The sequence below is a fragment of the Nuphar pumila genome, chromosome 10, assembly GCF_984573655.1.
Source record: "Nuphar pumila chromosome 10, dmNupPumi1.hap1.1, whole genome shotgun sequence".
NCBI classification, from domain to species: Eukaryota; Viridiplantae; Streptophyta; class Magnoliopsida; order Nymphaeales; family Nymphaeaceae; genus Nuphar; species Nuphar pumila.
The window spans coordinates 28,481,297-28,503,836 of record NC_143258.1 but is presented as its reverse complement, the minus strand read 5'-3'; the positions used below and the strand labels follow the sequence as shown (position 1 = coordinate 28,503,836).

Genomic DNA, 22,540 nt, shown 5'->3' with positions numbered 1-22,540 from the left:
CTTGTTCATATGACCATGTAACATCTATATTCTGAGTTTGCATCAATTAACAAAGGAAAACAGTTTTTAAGCATAACATATCATCAAACTAAACTAAAATAGAACATATTTACAGTAATGATTGTCGGCTTGACAGGTTTGAGTCATACTTTCTCTCGGCTCTGATACCAAGTTTGTAACGCCCTAAATTTTTAAGTCCCAAAAAACATGATTTTTTTTTTAAATTATAGCGGGGTAAAATCAATCGGGAGTAAAACTTGGCACGTTACTTTTCCTTCACATTCACATTTGGACAGACATTAAATCTTAGAATTTTGAACATCCATAATAGAAATCATGATTTCACATGTTCTGGATTAAAATTAAAAATCAAGTATTTAATCAGAGTCCTGAGCAAATAATATGCTCTTATTCATCAACTTTGGCGAGCTTGGGAAAGATTTCACTCGACCCCTGTCGCAACCTCCCGCTATTGCATGTAAATTCAATCACCTACTGAAAAATATTGAATATTCATTAGATTAGACAAACATGTCTCACTAGAGTAGAGCAATACTAAGCAAGTAATCTAGAATTCACAAGTAGGAATCTCTTCAAACTTTCATGCACTTATATTTCAATTTTGACAATATTCAATAGGTATTGCAAGTATATCGAATAAGCAAGAAATCACAATGGATAACCATTATTCATCATTCACTTGAGTAAAATGCATGAACAGTTAAATATGTATGAACTTACCAATGCAGAGGCCCTTTTTATACATGAATAAATTATTATCTTTGATTATCTTTCTTTCTTATATGATGCATGTCATGCCCACATGATGCACATACAATTAGGTTTCACTTGTTAGCCTTATTGGTACCACACAGGCAATAACCTGATGAAGGACCATGACTCAAGCATAATTTCATGCAAGGCTAGCTTTAGCCTAACTGGGTACACTTCACCAGTCTATGTGTTGGACGCTAAGAGCGAGAGAGACTCAAAACACAATAATAATATATCTGATGCATCGGATTTCCCTCATGAGTTCTGTATTCTCTATGCCGCAGATTATGCAGAGGCTTCCCCTCTCTTCATAACTGGAGAAATGAGCAACCTTCCATGCTCAAACAATATCCATGAAGCCAATATGTACCGCTTACCCTCTCTTAATAAACCAATGCTTTAGTGTTATGGTTTATTTATTTGCATTAGTATTTTTCATGCAATACCATAGCCAAATTTATGAAAGCTAACTCGGCCACTTTAGGACCCCAATTTGCAAGTTTAAATAGGCATTAAATCATCCATTCATACATCTTGCTCAGTAAGCATATGCACATATCAGTAACTATCATGATAAGCTTTCATATTTTTGCATGCATAGCAACAATTTCAATACATATCGAAATTCGCAGTTTTGGGATTCTATCAGCCCAATTTTGGAAAATTCACCAAAATTTATAAATTACGAATCACATTTTCTTAATGTTTTTGCAAATACACGTGTTTTAGGAAAACAACCTAAGAAATAGAACTAAAAAATTCATCATAGATAAATCAGAAAAATTCTAGGACTAAACCCTGATCTGGACAAATATAAGGCAATCCCAATTTTTTTAGAAATAATTTTCCGGTTTGAAAAATTTCTCTAGACTTCTAGATAAATATTTTTATAAAACCCTTTTTACAGGACCATCTTATATATGTTAAGATTCACCTAGATTTTATTTTTTTTTATCAGCCATGAGTAGGACTTTAAGGTCCTCAAAACCGTGGGTCAGAACAATCCTACAGTCAGAGCAGAAAATTTTTATTCCATTACAATGAGCGTTTCAGCCTCAATACGTCTCCAAACGAAACAAATTAAAATTCTAAGTTTAAGCCCTGGATGTGTAGAACACTCCAGTATTTTTATTTGAATTTATTGGACTGTTATTGAAGAGATGTCAATTTATTTCTAAAATAGGACAAGATTAAAAATGAGGACAGAAATAACAATATTCAAGTTCATGCAAAATTCATCAAGAAAGTGCAAACTCAAGGTAAAGGTCTATCTAAATCATGATTTTTTTTATAGTCTAAACAAATTTTTGTCATTATCAAATAAAGATTTGCTCATGTTCATGCTTAGCTTGCTAAAACATTAATAGACATCATCGAAGAATCGTAAAACTACTAAGAAATAACTCAAATAAGATTTTTGTTAAGCAAGAATCATAACAAACCATAAGCAATCATAGAACATGAATTATTTACACAACAACATAATGTTTAATCATGCTCAATATAAAATACTCTATCCTAGATGTTCATATTATCTTTTTTTATCAAGAACAAGCATAAACCCGATATCAAGAGCCGTTCTTGAACAAACTCTTAAATTCTGAGAAAACCCTAACTCTATCCGATTGTTACAGAGGCTGTAAAAAATTTTCTGTACAGTGGACAAACCAAAAAAATTCTCAGAACGTAGAAATTCGTCAGCTTTCTGATGCCCCAAACCGTTTGTTAAAACTCCTTCAAACGTGGGAGATATGAATGTTTTGGTGCAGACCTATACTATTATGTTCTGATGGTCACCGATTTGTGCTCAGTCTGTGAACAGAGCCCAAAATTTTGCAGTAGATGCAAAATTTTGTTAGCTTTCCAACGCAACAAATCGCTCATTAAAACTCCTCCAGACGAAGAAGGTACAAACGATTTACCAGTCGAATGTCAGGCCGAAAAACGAAAAACAAAATGTTTTCTAAAGAACACGAATTGAAAAACTCATATTTTCTCAAAAAAATGATCATAGAAATTCATAAAAATTTTACAGAATATTAATATTATTGTAATCTACCAACTCAAAACAAAATATTCAGGAAAACAATGAGCTACCATGGATCTTTTACTATTTTTACAAATTCTAGTTTCTGAAGAAATCAGTTTGATGAAAAACTATCTTTCTTGTGGTTTTTCTTTCAAAAACCCCTTCCAAATACATGATCCGACAAACCTATATCAAACCCACACATAGGAGGCATGATCTAGGGTCTGTATTAATGAAAAATTGAAGGTATTCATACCCACGGATCCTGGTTTACGTGTAGAGTATAGAACTTCCTACCTTAATGACAAAAATCGATTATGAGAGAATAGATAGCTCTTCTCATGCAAATCGGCTGTTATACGCCAACGAAGACCTCATTAAAGACCTTACCAAGCTTCCTCAATGTGCGTGGAAGACTCTTATGTTGAACTATATTGAGAAGACCAAACGTTGAAGTGTAGGGAAGAAGAATAAGGGAGATAGGTTTTTGGGGGAGAGAAAAAAAAAAGCTAACATTGTTAATCCTTCTCATGAGAGCCTCTATTTATAGATGAGCTTAGATAAGAGTCTCATCTCTAATATAAGAAGTTAATATTTATTAATTTTTTTATTAATAAAATAAGAAAATAAATTATGAGACCTAATTAATTAAATTTTGAAATTACTTAAGCTATAAAAGAAAAGTAAAGAGTTTTTGCCTTGGCTTGGGCTCTAGTGACATGGTAACCTTTTGGGAGGCCTACAGACCCAAAGACTCCTTAGAATTGGGCGTTTAAATAGTCGATTTGATAGCTCTCGAAACGTAGATAATCGTGATGGTATTAGATTTAATCATACACATACAAATTAATAAGAAAATTTAGTCGATATCGAAAAATAATAATTTTTAACCTATAATTAGGCATGAACTTTGATCGATAATAAAGTGCTCAAATCAACACCAATTTGGTCAGGTAGATAGTCAATTTCAATGCCCTCGAAATGAGAAATGCCATGGTCAACTCCGATTTAATAGATGAGCCACTGATTAGCCAAAATTTTTGTTAAAACAATAATGACATCTGATACTATTGGTCCAATCCAGTGAGATTAGATCAAAATCTAAAATTCATAGTCTGAAATCATTTACTTTCTTGTTTAGCCCATATATTTTAGTTTTTTTCAATTATTCTTGAAATAATGTTCATAACTTGAGACAAAGGTTCATAATTAATCAAAACCAAGAAAATAAAAAATTCATGATTATAATCATGAATACACTAATAATTCATCATTTATTCATTTTAATTATCAAGGAAAAATCTCGGGTTTTACAGTAGTGTACCTTGATGTTAAAACATTCTAGATCGTAGTTGGATGGTGTGAAGACAAACCTAGATCAAGTAGAGCGAAGCCTAGAACAGATTGACTAACACCTTAGATTGCACCAAAAGGAGCCTAGACCAAACCAATGGAAACTGGATTGGATCTCATGGATCCAGCTTGCTTTAGGTTTGTCTGACGATTTATGGTTTACATGGGTAAACTACAAGTTCTGGATTCCTTGAAAGGGGTTAGAGGAATAAGATGACTTGGTATAAGGTCAAGGGACGGGTTTACCGTCTTGTTCATGTAATTGCATAAGATGCTAAGTTAGACCAGCAACGTTTCAATTCAACTGTCCTAACTTGGATTCACTTAGAAAAGGCTCTCAACCTTGTCATCTTTTGATACACAAGCTATCTAGTAGCATGAACCAATGGCTGCTTAGATAATTTGCATGAAAAAAAAACACGAGTTTCTTTCTAGTAAGAAATGGATCCACCTTCACCTTCACATTGCTTTATCCAGTATAGTCGGCAGCTTCTCTGGCCTAGCTAGCTGCATGCCCACCCACCTTATGGGTATCTACACACGCATGCATGCGTGTACATGCAATATAGGGATGGTAATTATTCAACAAATGAGGTTCCACTCACTCGGTAAGTTTTTCTCTGTGGACTCATAAAAGAGTCTTGCAGTCATCTATTCATGCCTTTACTTTTGTATTCCCTAGAGGAAAAAAATGAGGTTTGACTTGTTTAATGTATATAAACCAACATTTATTCCGGATCTGATTTTGGTGCACTCTGTTATGACTGCTGCAAGCCATGTGTGCAACAACTTAACTGCAACCCCAATGAAAAAAAAAGGGGGAGTATAAAACATTTATGCATTTGCTTGACTGTTATGAAAACTACGTATGAAAAAAAAAAGAAAAATATATGTATTACGTGATTGGCTATATTTGTCTTGTTCGTTCTGCCCTATGCAAATCGAGAACCAACCGTTACCTGGTTCGTAACTCTCTCATGATGAGTTTTAATGAACAATTTGTGGTGTATACTGACCGACAAACACGTGCATTTATGATAGTAGGATGAGTTCAAACCTCATCTCATATACAGCTTTGCGTTTATTGTAACAGAAGGGCAAACTTTGCCTAACCAGGTCTCGAACCAAACACGAGCTGGTTACGTTATGTGTAGTATAAACTCTTGATGATAATGTGTAGTTACTAATGATAAATTAACATGTGGATATACTCTATAGTATCGTATAAAACTATATTGTATGTTTTAAATGAGCATAATATCAGATGAATTGATAGTGCATACCACTGAATCAATGCTTGTGGTGATTTCCACCTAATCAAACCATTTCATATTAGTACATGTAGGCATTATCAATCAGCTCACGCATAAACTCTATTATTGGCTTATGAAATTTTGCCTTGTTATGCCATTGTGATATATATATATATATATATATATATATATATATATATATATATATATATATATATATATATATATATATATATATATATATATATATGAAATGTATGTTAGTCTCAAGTGATGTTTGAATTCATGAAAGTATGTTCATGCATATCGGTTTTAGTTTACCTGTGTTGGTTTAGTACCTTCTATCGAGACTCGAGAGGGAGTCTGACCCTCTAATATTACTATTTTACAGATGCGGCAAAATGAGCTACGGAGCGGGTGTGGGATGCCATGCAAACCATCTTGATCTTTTTCAATACCAGTGACATCTGTTATTTTTAATGTTTACCACTCTGATTATTTTACCATGGATAAATGAATTATTAAATAAATGATTTGAATTCTTTTTTATGGTGTGTTTCAATGTTCCAAATACCTATAACTCGCCCAACTTGTCTGACTTAAACCAAAAAAATATTTTTGCTGTAAAAAAAAATTGACACTTATTTTTTAGTTAGAGTTTTGGGGCGTTACACTACCAACCTTCTTTTCCACACACGGTAGCTTCTACATCTTGACACAACCCCCCCCCACCATGCCCCCTTTTGGGGATAAAAATGTCTCTTAACCATGACAACTTAATCCTTTCTCCGTCGAACGCATCTTTCTTCGCTCTAAAATGAATATCACACAAATGTTTGAATACTTTCCACTGATATCCACTCATTGGCACCCCATAACACTTTAATCTGATGATTTGTGCTACATTCTCCAACGTGATGGTCATCTAAGAAATCTCTGAAATGGAATATGTAGGTTGTTGGATTCCAAAACTGCACAATAGCCTCTAAGAGGGGGCAATCATGTTTCATGATATGGACTTAAAGACTTGATGAAAATGCATCCCATGCAGCAACTCCTTTGCTTCCTCTATTAGTCTCATGTACCACTGGTATGCTTGAAATTTGAAACAAATAGAACCAATGAAAGTGACATTATGGATCTTTTGAAGCTTTTGGCTATGGATCTTGCAATCACAAATAATTTTGTTAGAATCAATCAAATTAGAATCAGTCAAATAAATAATTCTATAGGATATATATAATAGTTTACATATTATACCGTAAGAATCAAACTAGTTATTTTAACATGTTTCACACATACATGAACCAACGAAAAAAAAATACACACACGTGCATGCACCCTCGCCCCCCCCCCCCCCCCACACACACACACATATATAGCATTTTAAACATTAAATCAAACTAGAAGATAAATATATAATTTATACCTGTCCAGGAACACCAGACCTTGTTTCCCACTGTAACAACTTCTTCAGAGCTTGCACTTTCTCCTCTAGGATCAAATGCTTTGACTTATGAAGTTGAACTCTCTTATGATCGTTCAGTGTACTTTTCATCTCAATCTTATCCTCAGCATCCAAAATAGCCACAGGACCCTAGGATACATCTACTTCTTAAAACTTAGCCTTGAGTTTCTCATCATCCACTTGGTGAGGTACCTACATCCCCATCTCGCCACTGCCACAATAGTTGGCCGCATCTCTAACCTTATATATCCGAGCAATTAAGGTCCGCAACAACTTTAGAGCGAGCCAATGGGCCACTCTCCTTTACCACTGAATGACCCTCCTACTCTTTATATACTTTCGGGATGAGAGACAAGACTATGGCCATAAACCCTTCAACTTTTTCTACCCATTCTTTCTTAGATATGGGTCACTGTGAAACAGTTAGTTGTCGTTTTGCCAACTTGCTTTTCACTTTCTATTGAGTCTTTGAGAGCAGTTTTTTGAGTTTTAGAAGGGTTCTTTTTCCATAAAAAATGTCGAACACCCAAACTCTTGGCATTGGATGTGGCCCCCTCTCTATCCACAAGTCAAGCAAGCTCCTTGTTTCATAGTATCAGTCATAAGACAATTCATATTTTTTTTGTTGTGCGCTCAAAGTAGAAAATGATCCAAGTGTGGACTCCCAGTTTGCATATTGTATTAAATAAATTAAAAAAATTTCTATAATACCAAGACATGAAATATAAGTAAACAAACATGCAATAGGTATATGCAGACAAAAACTCAATTCATTAAGGAAACAAAAAAAAAACAATCATTGTGCTGACATACCATGTTTATTGTATAAGATCCACAAAATATAAACAACAAAACTGGAGGATGGAATAAAAGCATATGAATCGTCAAAACAAATGAAAAAAAATTATATTTAAAAAAATATAACTTGTTCCGCAGTTAAATATGTGCTTACCCGAAAAAAATGTTGTTAAAGATTCCAAAATACTTGAGGAAGAAGTTGCGCTGAAATAGTTGCCGAAAGTCATTGCTGAAAAGTAGGACCGCAAATAACCCTAAAAAAATCTGCAAAAAGATTCTAGGTTGCGGTGTTTCGATTTTTATACTCACAACATTCCTACATAAATTATATGCAAACTTCATAAAATATGTGTAATGTTCCAAAGTTCACACATAAATTATTTGCAAACTTTGTAAAATATATGAGAACTTCGTGAGTTTTTTGAGATGTTCCGAAGATGATTGAGAATAAGACAAGGTTTGCATAAAATTATTTGTGAACTTCGTGTGCGATGTTTCAAAGTTTGAAATTAACATAAAGTTTGCACATAATTTTATGCGACCTTAATGATATCTACAAGAAAAAATATGCAAAACTCCTTTTAAGTGGTTGTTTGCATTACTCATGAGCAGAACGATTTATCACAGGAAGTCCATCAATTTTGCATGTGCAAAGGTTAAAAAGGTCATAGTGAAGTTGGGTATTTACGATTTTCATCATCGAAAGAACAGAAAAAGTAGGGCATTTTTTAAAACAGGACATATTTTCCGTTCAGTACAATCATTTTTCTTTTCTTTTTTTGCTTAAAAAAAATCTAATTCTTTTGTCTTCAATGGCTGCTTGGAACTGTGATGGCTTTCTTTTTGTAAAATTTGATGGTGGTTAGCTAATGATGGAATCACGAGACTAGAATAGAAAGTTACGGGGCTTCAATCTCTCTCTCTCTCTTCCAAAACTGAATTTCTCTATAAATTTTCTAGCATTTTTAACATTCTCTCTCTTCAATATTTTTTGCTGAGCACCAGCACATTTCTTGTGTGAAGTAACCAGTAAACCCCTCTCAAAATCTAAGCGGCAGGTTTTCAAACCGCTTATGCTGGAAAAAAATAACCGTACATGCATTTAAACGAGTCTCTCCCTTCTAATAGAGATTGTGGTTCAAGCACAACTTCCATTGTATAGAAACCAAATTTATATAGCCAAGTTAAAAAAAAAGTGTGGACGAGAACTAACACATTGCCCGTAGTAGTCAATGGGTTTAGTGCGGAATGCCTCGCTTTAAGGATGAACAAGTCAATAGGTATGCTGTTTGGTGATTCCATATGGAATTACGGAGAGCACGGATGAGGTCAGGGGTACCTCTGACTGCAAGCCGTCGGGGGTGCCTCTGATGCCATTCATCGAGCATCTCAAACACCATGGTTGGATGATTGTTCCCAACCATCCATTTTTTATGCTCTAGATGCCATTCATCTAGAGCATCAATGGCTCTGGAAAAACTGTGGGATACATCTAGAGGTTCAGCAACCAACCATGGCGTTAGGGATGCCATTCATCTCCTGGATGTAGGGAGACATCTGGTGCAACCCCTCCAATAACGAACGAAATTATTCTTGAAGAATGGGAATAAGAAAAGAAAGAACCAAAGGGAAAAGGAAAATTCCTAAAAAGAAAAAAACAACATAAACTTGGATTTTTAAGATGTTATCCCTTGTAATTTTAAATCATCAAGTGACACCGCCACACAAAATAATCATTATAATCAGCAGATATGATTTATATTGCCGCTTAATGGCAAACGCATGGATAGTCTTCCAATTTGATGAACTTACGTACCATATTCATTCTTCAAAATGCAAGCCCAGCCTTTATTGATCTGCTTGTAGAGAATCAGCTTGTGTGAATGGAAGAATAAATCATACATGCGGACCATGAATTTCAAAGATTCGAAAAGATAAGATTATGACAGGTATTGTCGCAAGGGTAGGGACAATCAGTCTCTTTTATCTCGCTCCTATCATAATACCAATCCCCGACAGCCACTGCAATTTTCTGCATAGAAAAGAACGTTTAAAGCGGGATGCTGATATTGTAACCCAATCCATAAACAAGAAATGGTACCAAGATACGTGTGCGACTAGCAAATTAAAATGAGCCATTAAAGAGAACAAATTTTAGCACTAAGCATTTTATCAAAAACAAGAAAAGTTGATTAAGCAAGGTTCAGTCTCACACACGCATACATTGTTTCCAGAGAGAGAGAGAGAGAAGCTGCTCCAGGAGCACCTGTACCCACCTAGTAAAAACTATAATTCTTTGGGGCTTTGTCCATGAAACCCTACATATATGATCTACATGCATGTCTTAGTAGAAAACATGTTTTAAGTTGTGATTGTGATATATATATATATATATATATATATATATATATATATATATATATATATATATATATATAATTCTTGAGGCTTTTGTCGATCAAACCCTACATATATGATCTACATGAATTTCTTGGTAGAATACAAGTTTTGGGTCACGTGATTGTGATATATATATGCACGAAAACCTGTATCATCTCCAAAAAGAAAGTTTTTAGCAGCCACGCACTGCGAGCGTGATTAGTGGCACAAAATCTTCCGATTTTGCATCGAACAATTTAGCTGCTTGATGATATATATATATATATATATATATATATATATATATATATATATATATATATATATATATATATATATATATATATATATATATATATATATATATATATATATATCGAGAGAGAGAGAGAGAGTGATTTTTCAAGATCATAAGAAATCAACAGCTGAAATGACTTGAGATGCCTGATTTTTGTTCCAGAAAATATGATTGAAGACATGATTCCTATCAAACAAACTATATTGGACAAGTGTTCGAGAAATGATTAAGAAGATGCAACCTACACCCACTTATCAGAAACCATGGGTGTAGGAAGAATCCTGTCGAACAGACCTCATTGTGGTATTCAACATAGTTTATTTGATAGGACTCATGCCTTGGATCATGTATTTCAGATGAATCCATTGAGTTTTGAAGATCTTAAAGAACATATATGCACACCACAATCACATGATCCAAAACTGATCTTCTACTAAGAAATTGTAAGTAGATCATACTAGGCAGGGTTTAACGAAGAAAAAAAACTCAAAAAATCATGACAAATAATGGTTTCTAGTTTAGGTGGGTGTAAGTGCACCTGGAGCACCCAGTCATTGCTAGTGTGTGTGTATATTTGCTATAGTCGCATTTCTTATTTTATCATTTTGTTTTTTCCTAAATCTAACCATATAAATGCAGTTTACGTGTTCCATAGAATTTGAATCACTAGATAATGACATACATGCAGGGTTTCCGACAATGCAAAAAATTGATGGCTGCAAGTGCATCAAAATTCACACTTAAAAATCATTTTTTTCCTCAAAAAACAAGATTCAAGGGTCAATTCCTAACAAATCAGCCATGTTGAACATATCTGCAGGATTGGATTGAGTCAAAACAACTCGCAACTATGAGATCTCAAGTCGATTGAAACATGAAGTCAAGATATATATATATATATATATATATATATATATATATATATATATATATATATATATATATATATATATATATATATATATATATATATATATATATATATAGCGAGAGCGAGAGAGACAAACTGGAGTATCGTCGGGCACCCTGTCATCAGATGAATCCCCAAATTTTTTAGCAAAACAGGTCTTTAGCGGCGGTCACGAAAAAAAATTACAATTATTTTTCGTGATAATTGTAAGGCCTTTAGCAGTGGTAAAGACCCCTAAAGGCCTTTTTTGAGCAGAATCAGCATGCAGCTGATCGTGCGTGCTCGGTAATATTAAACACCACTAGTTTAATGTTAGATGGACTCAACCTATGATTAAAATATCCTTAAAAGAATGAGATTTTTTAAAATGCATAGTTACTTTTTGAGATAAAAAAGGAAACCTTGATAGATTCATAGTTACTTTTTTGGAAAAGGTGTTTGACTATTAAATTCCCTGCAAGTTCAAAAGACCCATAATACTAAATAAAATAACCATGTATCTTCAGAAATACCAATCTTTTAAGGGTATTTTAGTTATTTTAATAAGGTTGAATCTATTTAATGTTAAACACAACAGGTCTTTAGGGAAGATCATAAAAAAAAGAGCTTTAGTGGTGGTCACGACAAGCATTAAAGCTTTTTTTTTTTGCTAAAGGCCCTTTGTTTTACACTTGCCGCACGTTTGCATGCCCGATTTCTGTTCAATTTTTTTGGGTCCAACAATACTCCCTATATATATATATATACAGGGAAATTAAAATATGTAAACTAATATTAATCGAGATTTTTATAGGTTTTTTTGCAAATCTAACCCTGCAGATGCATTCGGCGTGGTCCATTTGCTTGGAATCGACTATTGGATCATCGTAATCATATCAAGATATGTGATTTTGTATGCTTGAATATTTAAGAAAAAATTAAGTTGTTGGTTTTTGAGCCTTAAAAGATCCTTCTTATATATCGTAATCGGATGATCTAAGGGTCTGTTTCTATAAAACCAAGCATCTAGATCGCATCCCTATAATGAAATTTTAGAAAAAAATAAAAAAAAAAACCTATGAAAATCTCGGTGCATACCAGTTTACATATGTTGCTGGTTTATATATTTCAGTTACCCTATATATATATATATATATATATATATATATATATATATATATATATATATATATAAAGGGCACTAGTATATGTTAACTGAAAATATGTAGACCAGTGTGAACTAGGCATTTCCAACAGTTTTTGCAAATTCAACCCTGCAGATGCAATTGGCATGGTCCATTTGCTAGGAATCGGTTGTTGAACCATGTATTTTCGATGAAAAAATGTGATTTTTGGATACTTGAATATTTACAAAAATTCTGAGCCATTGATATTCAAGCCTTAAAATATCCTTATGCATCGGATAATCCAAGAGTCAGTTTTTATAAAACCAAGCATCTAGATCATACCCAAAGGGTGAAATTTAAGAAAAAAATAAAACCCATGAAAATATAGGTTCATACTCCAATTCACATATTCTAGTGCCCATATATATATATATGAAAAATGTTTTGACTTGAGTGTATAAGAATGGTGATTCACTAGCATTTTCTGGCCACATTGCACCATGAGGTTGGCTGCAACTGTCAGGGTCACACCAGCCAGAATGGACGGTGCTACCCTGATGGTTTCCAACCAATCTGATGCTGGAAGGATGCAAGTCAAGGAGTGAATTGTTTCTGGTCAATCTGGGCCCAAAATTGTCGCAACTATACTAGTAAAGGGCATTCATGAGACTAAACATTTTATGGCCAATTACAGGCTGTGATAAGACCGAATATGGATAGAAGGCATCACCCAGTGAGTATATATATATATATATCATAGTCACTTGTATCTTTAAAGGTAATTTCTCGGCGAGGGTATTTCTCATAGAGATTTTCAAAAGTTGATAAATCTCGAGAATATCTTGGCAATATATAAAAAATTAAATAAAAATTCTAAAAAATAAGTAAAAATACAGAAAATAAAAAATTGAAAGAAAACTATGAAAAGGGTCTTCATCTGCCCCTTAAAAAAACCTTTTAAAACCATTAAAACATGTTTATACTTTTATTTCCTATTTTACCCTTTAGAACTTTTTAAAACCTCATGTTTTATAGTTTTAAATAATTCCCAAAATGCCCTTTTTCAGAAACAGTTTCTAATGACACTCGGATTTAGGGATTTTCTCAAAACTCTCCCAATAGTCGAGATTTTTTGGAGATCATTCTGTTTTTTATTAACAGTATTTTTTTTTAAATCCTCCATTTTTCATATTTTTTGAAAATAAGATCTTTTGAGAAAAACATCACAAAATGTGCAAAACTCATCAATTTGATTTGGGTTTTTAACCAAATTTTGAGGCCAAGGTCTTTTTTTTTAATTATGGTGATTTTTTCAATCTTTTATCTTTAATTTAGGTTTTTTTTTAAAGCAAAATCTGAAAACAGATGCAGTTTTCTACAGTGATATTTATTGTGATAATACCACGATATTATCACGAGATATACAATTTGCAGATATATTGAAAATATCATGTTATATTCCCGGTATTATCGACAACCTTGAAATAGCCGATAATATCGTGATATTTTCAATATATCGGTGACTAATATATATATATATATATATATATATATATATATATATATATATATATATATATAGAGAGAGAGAGAGAGAGAGAGTAACCCGTATACATAGGGCGAAGCATTGCTGTTGATCGTGCACGATCAAACGACAACGCTTCATCATTTTTTTTGTGCACTCACGAGATTTAGCGGCAGTCTTGACTGTCGCTAAATCTCTAGGCAGGAAAATGAGAATTAGCGGCAGTTCAAAACTACTGCTAATTCTCAATTTTTCGGAAAAAAAAAGAACACATGGTTCTCAATTTTTAGAAAAAAAAAAAGAACGCAGGGCATTATGCCGCACGGTCGACAGAGTTTGAATGAAAACCCGTTTGAACATACGGGTTTTCCTATATATATATATATATAGTGATAGTGATTGGTTCCTCCTGAAATGAAGAGGGGCAGAAGCACCAATAACACAAGCCACTCCTTGAGAGTGATCACAGGAGCCAAGAACACAAACACTAAAAGTCTATACAAAAGAACACACTTAAGGAAAAATGACTTAAAGTCATAAGTTGGATATTATTGAAGAAAGAGAGAAGAGGGTAAAAAACCCAATACCCATTACAAGGGAAAGCCTCCTCTATTTATAGAGGAGGAGGTCTAGAGGGAGGGACCACAAGGGGGCTCCCTTCTAGTCGTTGGGAGCCCCAACGATCATAAATATGATCGTTGGGGCCCCAACGACAAGAAGGGTGGGGCCCCTTGTGGTCTTACAAAAAGTAAAAAAAAAAGAAAAAAGGAAAGTAAAAAGAAAAAGAAGATGGGGGAGTTTACATGGGGATTTACCAAAATACCCCTATTGGGTATTTGGAGAAAAAAGAAGAAAAAAGAAATATGTATATAATATATATGTATATATATACTTATATATATACGTATGTATATATATAAGTATATGTATATATATATATATATATATATTATATATACATAATTTAACATGCCCCCTCAAACTTTACGGGGAGAAGACCGAAAGTTTGCTAAGAAGAAAGATAAATCGTGGAGTCGGGAGCGCTTTGGTGAAGAAGTCAGCCAATTGGTATTCTGAAGTGACATATGGTAATATGATAGTTCCTCTGAGGTATTCGTCTCGAACATAATGGCAATTCATTTCAATATGCTTGGTCCTCTCGTGAAAAGTATGATTGCTTGCAATGTATATCGCACTTTTGTTATCACAGCAGAGTTTAGTAGGAGAGAAAATGAGGACGCCCATGTCACCAAGGAGACTTCTGAGCCATACGATTTTCATAGTTGTCATTGTCATGGCCCGATATTCAGCTTCAGTGGATGATAGTGAGACCTTCTGCTGCTTCTTGCATCTCCACGAAATGAGAGATTCACCTAAAAAAATGCAAAGACCAGTAGTTGAGATACGATCATTGGAATTTCCTCCCCAGTCAGCATCAGTAAAAGCAGTTAATTCAAGAGATAAGAAAGAGGATAAGAAAAGTCCCTTGGAGATGGTATTTTTGATGTATCGCACAATTCTCATTACGGCCGCCATATGAACTCTAGTAGGTGCATGCTGGAATGGCTTGCAGCATGAACCGCAAGAGCTATATCTGGACGGGTGATGGATAAATAGGTGAGAGATCCAATTAATTGATGATAGGGAGTTGGATCCTCAAGAAGAACACCATCATCAAGTCTTAGTTTTGCATTGATGACTTCGGGAGTCTCAACTTTCTTTTCATCGGATATTCCTGACTTGGTACAAATGTCTGCAGCTAATTTCATTTGAGATAGGATGTATCCTCGCGAGGAGTAAGCCACTTCAATACCTAAAAAATATCTCAAAAATCCAAGGTCAGACATATCAAAAGTTTCTTTTAACATAGACTTCACATCATTTACCCCCTTTTTGTCACTCCCAGTAATGATCATATCATCAACATACAACAGAAGAATAACGATGAAGTCACCTGTCTTCTTAACAAAAAGAGCAGTGTCAGTATAGCAAGAAGTAATTCTTAAATTGATCAAAACATTACTAAACTTATCATACCAAGCTTTAGGAGCTTGCCTAAGTCCATATAAGGCCTTTTTTAATTTTAAAATATTACCATTTAAATTTATACCTGGAGGTGGTTCCATATAAACTTCTTCATTTAAATTTTCATTTAAAAAGGCATTTTTGACATCAAGTTGAAAAATTGGTCATTTTTTAATAGAGGCTATTGCAATAAGAGCTTGAATACTAGTCATTCGAGCAACTGGGGCAAACGTTTCATCATAATCTACCCCATACTCTTGGGCATTTCCTTTGGCCACAAGCCTAGCCTTATATCTTTCTAATGAGCCATCACTCTTAGTTTTTACTTTGAAAACCCATCTACATCCAATGGGTTTCTTGTCATTGGGTGGATCAATGATCTCCCAAGTTTGTGCCTTTTTAAGTGCATTAAGTTTCAGTTCCATTGCTTCATTCCAATGAGCATATTGTTTAGCATCATTAAAATGAGATAGTTCATGAAATGAGTGAAGAGCTAGAAGACATGCCCGAAAATTTGGAGAAAAAGAATCATAAGATACAAATCTATTTGGTATTTTAGAAATACGGTTTGATCTTCTTAGGGAGGATTCTTCAATCGACTCATTTTGAGAAAATCTTTCAAGGGCACAAGGTGGATTACTTTCATTCCTTCTAGAATAGACTTGTGTTTGTCTTGGTACATTTTCTTCTAAACTTTGGTCATCATTTGAAGGTTCAAAATGATCCTCTGTGAGAGATTCACTAGATTCAACATGACTATCTATGATATTTTCTTGAGGTAACAAGTCGAATAAAAAGGAATAATCAATATCTTCATTTGGATTATGCGAAAAAACACTTTCTTCTTCTAAGAATGTGACATCTTTTGAGATATAAAGTTTGTTTTTGAGTATATCAAAACATCGATAAACTTTTTGTTTTTCGACATATCCTAAGAAAATACATTCAATTTCCCTAGGAGATAGTTTATCATTTTTGTGAGTTAGAACAAAACATTTACATCCGAAAATTCTTAGTCTTATAATTGGGAGACATATTGTAAAGTTTTTCAAATGGAGAAAGATTTTTCAAAGAAGATGAAGGGATTCTATTGATAAGATATGTGGAGGTTAGAACCGCTTCGGCCCAAAAGGATTTTGGAATATTCTTTGAAATTAATAAAGTTCTTGTGGTTTCTATTATGTGTCTATGCTTTCTTTCCGCAAGACCATTTTGTTGCGAAGTGTTTGGGCAAGAACGTTGATGGCAAATTCCATTTTCTTTCAAATAGGTTTGCCTCCCGAATCGGATCTAAGAATTGATAGATTTCCTAAAAATTGATTTTTGACCATTACATGAAATTCTTTAAAGAAAGAGAAAACTTCGGATTTGCGACTTAAGAAGTAAACCCATGTAAATCGAGTGAAGTCATCAATAAAGACCACATAGTACGAAAATCCTCCTTTGGATAAAATAGGGGAAGGTCCCCATACATCGGAATGCACAAGTTCAAAGGGTCGAGTGGTAAAATAATTTCTTTGAGGAAATGGAATAGCTTTAGATTTCCCAAAAATGCAATCTTTACAAGTCATGTGTTGATCTTTACAAGTATTGTTCAAAAAAGGAAAAAAAGACATCTTTACAAAATTTGGGTGACCAAGTCTCTCATGCCAAATTCCAATACTTTTGTCCTTTATAAGATTGCAAAATGACTTTGATGGAAGAGTCAAAAAGTCCATGAAATAAAGATCACCCCTTCTATGGCCTTGCCCAATCAACATACCTGACTGGAGATCCTGTACGGTGCAATCTTTAGGTGAGAAGGAGACTTGGCATCCATGATCGGTGATTTGGGAAACGGAAAAAAGATTTAGATTGATTTTTGGAACGACTCTCACTTTAGGAACGAAAAAGTTTTGAGAATTTTTAAATCAAGTGTTCCAATACTTTCAATTTTTAAAGATGTCCCATCGGCCGTTGAAACATAAGAAGATATGGTTTCGGAAAAAACATTAGAAAGAGAGGTTTTATGAGATGTCATATGAAAAGAAGCACCGGAGTCTAGTATCCACATACCTGGAGGTGATGAAGAGTAGGCGATCGCGGCTCCGGATGTTGAAGACGAAGAAGACTTGAGAAGATGTTGGAGAACTTCGGAGATATGATTAAGAGTTTCTTTGATATCACCTTCTTTGGCACTTTCTTCTTCCTTCTTTGGAGAAATTTCTCCAACCGCGGCCACTTTTTCCTTAAGCTTTGGGCAAACCGGTCTAATGTGTCCGGTTCATTACAATAGTGACAAATCTCTCTTTCTATTTTTGTTAAAGTGGGGAGGTCTATATGCTTTTACATTTGATCCGGGCCTAGTAACGGCCAAAACTTCATCACTCTTAATACTTAGGCCAAGTCGAGTTTCTTCTTGGCAAACTTCGGGAAGGGCATCCTCAATGGGTAAGGCTTTACTTCTATGGAGAAGGGATGCCTTAACTTGTTCAAATTCCGGTCGAAGACCATGGAGAAATTGGAAGAAATGCTCCTTTTCAATTTGTTCTCTTCTTAACTCAATATCTTCCGGAGCCACCCATTTGGGCTCAAGAAGAGCTAGCTCATCCCAAAGAGGGGTTAAAGAGCTAAAATAGTCACGGACACTCATATCTGCTTGTCCAGAGGAACGGATTTTTTCTTGACAAAAAAATTGTCTAGTAAGATCCTTTTGGGTATACATACCCTTAAGAAAAAACTATGCCTCATTGGCTCTTCTAAATTTAGCAATGTTGGCACAATTTTTGAGGTCCACATTATTCATAAACCATGCCAAAATTTTAGCATGGTTATTTTCCCAATCCTCAATTTTGGATTGATGATCATTGATAGCTTTGATGTGCTCATCACCATCTAAAGCTTTTTCAACCCCATTTTCAATTTTAATGAGAACAAGAGAGGGTTCGGGAGTAGTTCCCATGACAAAACCCCAAAGTTTCTTACCTCTTAGATGATTTTCCATAGCGGATGCCCACATGAGGTAATTGGATCAATTGAGCCTAAAAGAAAGCTCAACTTTAGAATCACGTTCCATAGGTACCGAATAGTTCTTCCTTTCTTCAAAAGCTTGAGAGGCACACGTCCCAAGATAAAAAAAGAGAAGCTCAATCACCAACCTTGCTCTGATACCATGAAATGAAGAGGGGCGGAAGCACCAATAACACAAGCCACTCATTGAGAGTGATCACAAGAGCCAAGAACACAAACACTAAAAGTGTATACAAAAGAACACACTAAAGGAAAAATGACTTAAAGTCATAAGTTGGATATTATTGAAGAAAGAGAGAAGAGGGTAAAAAACCCAATACCCATTACAAGGGAAAGCCTCCTCTATTTATAGAGGAGGAGGTCTAGAGGAAGGGACCACAAGGGGGCTCCCTTCTAGTCGTTGGGAGCCCCAACGGTCATAAATATGACCGTTGGGGCCCCAACGACAAGAAGGGTGGGGCCCCTTGTGGTCTTACAAAAAGTAAAGAAAAAATAAAAAAGAAAAAAGGAAAGTAAAAAGAAAAAGAAAAAGAAGATGGGGGAGTTTACATGGGGATTTACCAAAATACCCCTATTGGGTATTTGGAGAAAAAAGAAATATGTATATAATATATATATGTATATATATACTTATATATATACGTATGTATATATATAAGTGCATGTATATATATATATATATATATATATATATATATATATATATATATATATTATATATATACATAATTTAACACCTCCTACCCAGGTAGGAAGGAATGGTGGCGTTGGATAGCAGTAGGGGTGTCAACAGGTTGACCTTCATTGGACTAGGGTGCATCGAGACCAGAGTTACCAGTCGAGGAAGCGGGAAGCGAGGCACTTTCAAAAATTTAGGAAGCGGGGAAGCGAGGGACCACTTAGAAGAAAATTTTGAACCGTCTCGGAAGCGACCCAGGAAGCGACCTAGGAAGCGAATCGGAAACGAGAGGGAAGCGAAAAAAATGAAAAAAATGGGGAAGCGAGGGGAAAGTGTGCTTCTCATAAAAGGGGGACGCTTCCCCTCACGCTTCGGGAGCGCGACGTTTCGTGCTTCCCCTTTTACCTAGGCGCTTCCGGTAACTCTGGTCCAGACCTGGATCCGACTCTGAGGTACCAGTACCAGGTTCAAACCCAGTCTGTCAAACCTCCCATAGGAAAAACCATAATCATGACCATAAGAATTAGATGAATCAGATCTGGTCCATGCCCGCAAAAAAATATTGTTTTATGTTGTTTACATTGAAAAATTGCAGATCTTGATCAAAACTCAGATTGGACCCTAGTCTGGTATGAAATTTCATAAACCATACCCAGCTCCCTATGTAACATGGGCACTTCTACCACCCTCTCATACCCGTGTCATACCCATGTCGTAGCCGCTCTGGTATTTGGGTACTTCAGGTATGGGTCAACTGAGTATTGGACTTGACTCATTTTATCCATTTATAATCCAATCAACATGTAGATAACAATTGTGATTGAAAGAGCCAATGTTAACTATATGTGTTTTGATTATTAATTGTTGGTTAATCGTACATCTTTAACACCTTTTAGACCTTTAGTTCATATTCACAATCTGTAACTCCATTGTAGAGTATTTGTAAAATATAATATAGTTGTAATTTTTTCTTGTGTTTATATATATAGCCAAACCCCCAAATCCATCCTTCTAGAAATTCCTGTGTCATACCCCATACACATATCAGTAGTTATGTGACAGCCAGCTCCACATACTAATCAGGCCCTATAGGTCTGCTGAATTAAATTCTTAATCTGGCTTTCTTTATTACCAAACCTGGATCCTATTGGATCCGGTCATCCCCAACCAGTTGACACCCCTTGATGGTAGCCAAGTTGACTCACATGGAAACAGTTGTGCCCTCATCTTAAGGACCATACAACATCACTTCCAATTGACTTCCAAGAGAGCTTTTGAGTTTAGAAATAAATTTTCATGCTAGATAAGACAATAAGAAGGTAACATCGAAAAGCTAGAAAATACGTTCCATGAAAAGATCAAAATTCACAAAATGAATATCCAATTCTAAAGCAACAATGAGAGTAAGAGACTTTTGAAGCAGCTGTTTACATACTATCGTGTTCATGTCAAAAAAAAGGAAGAAGACACACTTTGCTACTATCAACCAAAACGCACACAGAACAAAACAAACCATTTATCTCTCAACAACATTTTGTCATGTGAGACATGGTATCTTAGCAAGCTTACCAACCACAATTCATTTAATGAACCAATTTTCATAAGATCTGCAGGAAAAAAACTTCACCTGAAAGCTGAAGAAAGCAAATGGCTTCTTGCAATATGATAAACAAAACAGTTGACATTTTAGAGCATAGAGGATAGCGAGGACAATTTCAGTTTTCATAGCTTAAGGAAATACAGAAAAAAAAAACACACAAACAAGAATCATTGCAATGATTGATTGTCTAGAAAAACATAAGAAAGCATGTAATTACCTTGTTTCCAATAAGAGGAGAATCATCAGCAAACCAGGTATCTTGCCTCTCTGATTGACAGTGTGCAAAGCATGAATTTACAAATAAGCCATTTTTCCTGGATGTAGAGAAACTCTTCATAGCATTAAGCATTGACAACCTAAAACCTGCACAATGCATGAAAAAATTCAAAAATTGTCACATGGGTGCGAGTGCAGAGATGCGGCACTTTAAAAAACCTTGGGTGCGGGGTGCGGCAGGGCAAAAATGTAAAAAATTATATATAATTTTGAAGTTTTTACAATTAACATTGTCATAATTTAACAATTAACATTGTCATAATATCATTCATCATGCATGCAATATATCAAATTAACAATTCTACAATTTTATTCTACATCACAAAAACTAACACGACAATTAAATCAACCTAAATATTAATCAAATAAGTAAAGCAGAAAAGAACTAAATTACATACCAAAAGTATATCCTACAATGTATATGACCGATGAAGTAATGGATCTTAATAATTTTTTGTTTCATCATCAAATGCCTCATAAGAAGACTGAGCTCAGATAAATCCATGTTTGTCATGTTGAAATCTTGCTCTCCCTCAAAGTCACACTCTTCTGTGTTTACATCCCAAAATTTGGATGTTCCTTGTCTGCGTTACAAACCCAATTTGAAAATGTTAAATATAATACAAGTATATTTAAATGAAAACCTAAGAAATAATCAAATAACTAAGAGAGCAAATTAGTACATGTATTCATCATTAGTTCACGAAAGTAATCAAAGATTTGAATGAACATATGCTAAATCCTTTGCACGCTTGCTGGTGAGTTTGTTTCTCTTCATGTTGTGGATTTGAGAATATGTGCTCCAATTTCTTTTACAACGAGATGAACTAGCAAGCTGCGATAGCAATCTTAATGCAAGACGTTGGAGAAGAGGTGTTTCTGATCCAAATGTTGACCACCATGTGATAGGATCTATATTATCCTTCTCTCTCACGAGTAATGCATGTTTATGTAATCTCGAAGATGAAAATTTTTCAAACTCTTGTGTGACTTGATTTAGAAGATATGCTTTTGGAAAAGCTCTTGTCATACACATATTTTTATGTTTTGATAGCTCT

General features: G+C 34.6%; 1 protein-coding gene across 1 annotated transcript in view; it reads right to left on the bottom strand.

Annotated features, from left to right (window-relative positions):
• Window positions 1-9,319: 9,319 nt before the first annotated feature.
• Window positions 9,320-22,540, bottom strand: part of LOC149826588 (pectin acetylesterase 10-like) — a 170,858-nt gene continuing 157,637 nt past the window's right edge. Inside the window, exons 11-12 of the mRNA XM_090018894.1 lie at window positions 21,424-21,569; window positions 9,320-9,707 (exon numbers count right to left, since the gene is read on the bottom strand). Coding sequence (XP_089875020.1) covers window positions 9,594-9,707; window positions 21,424-21,569 — 260 coding nt within the window. The 3' untranslated portion in view covers window positions 9,320-9,593. The remainder of the gene's footprint in view (window positions 9,708-21,423; window positions 21,570-22,540) is intronic.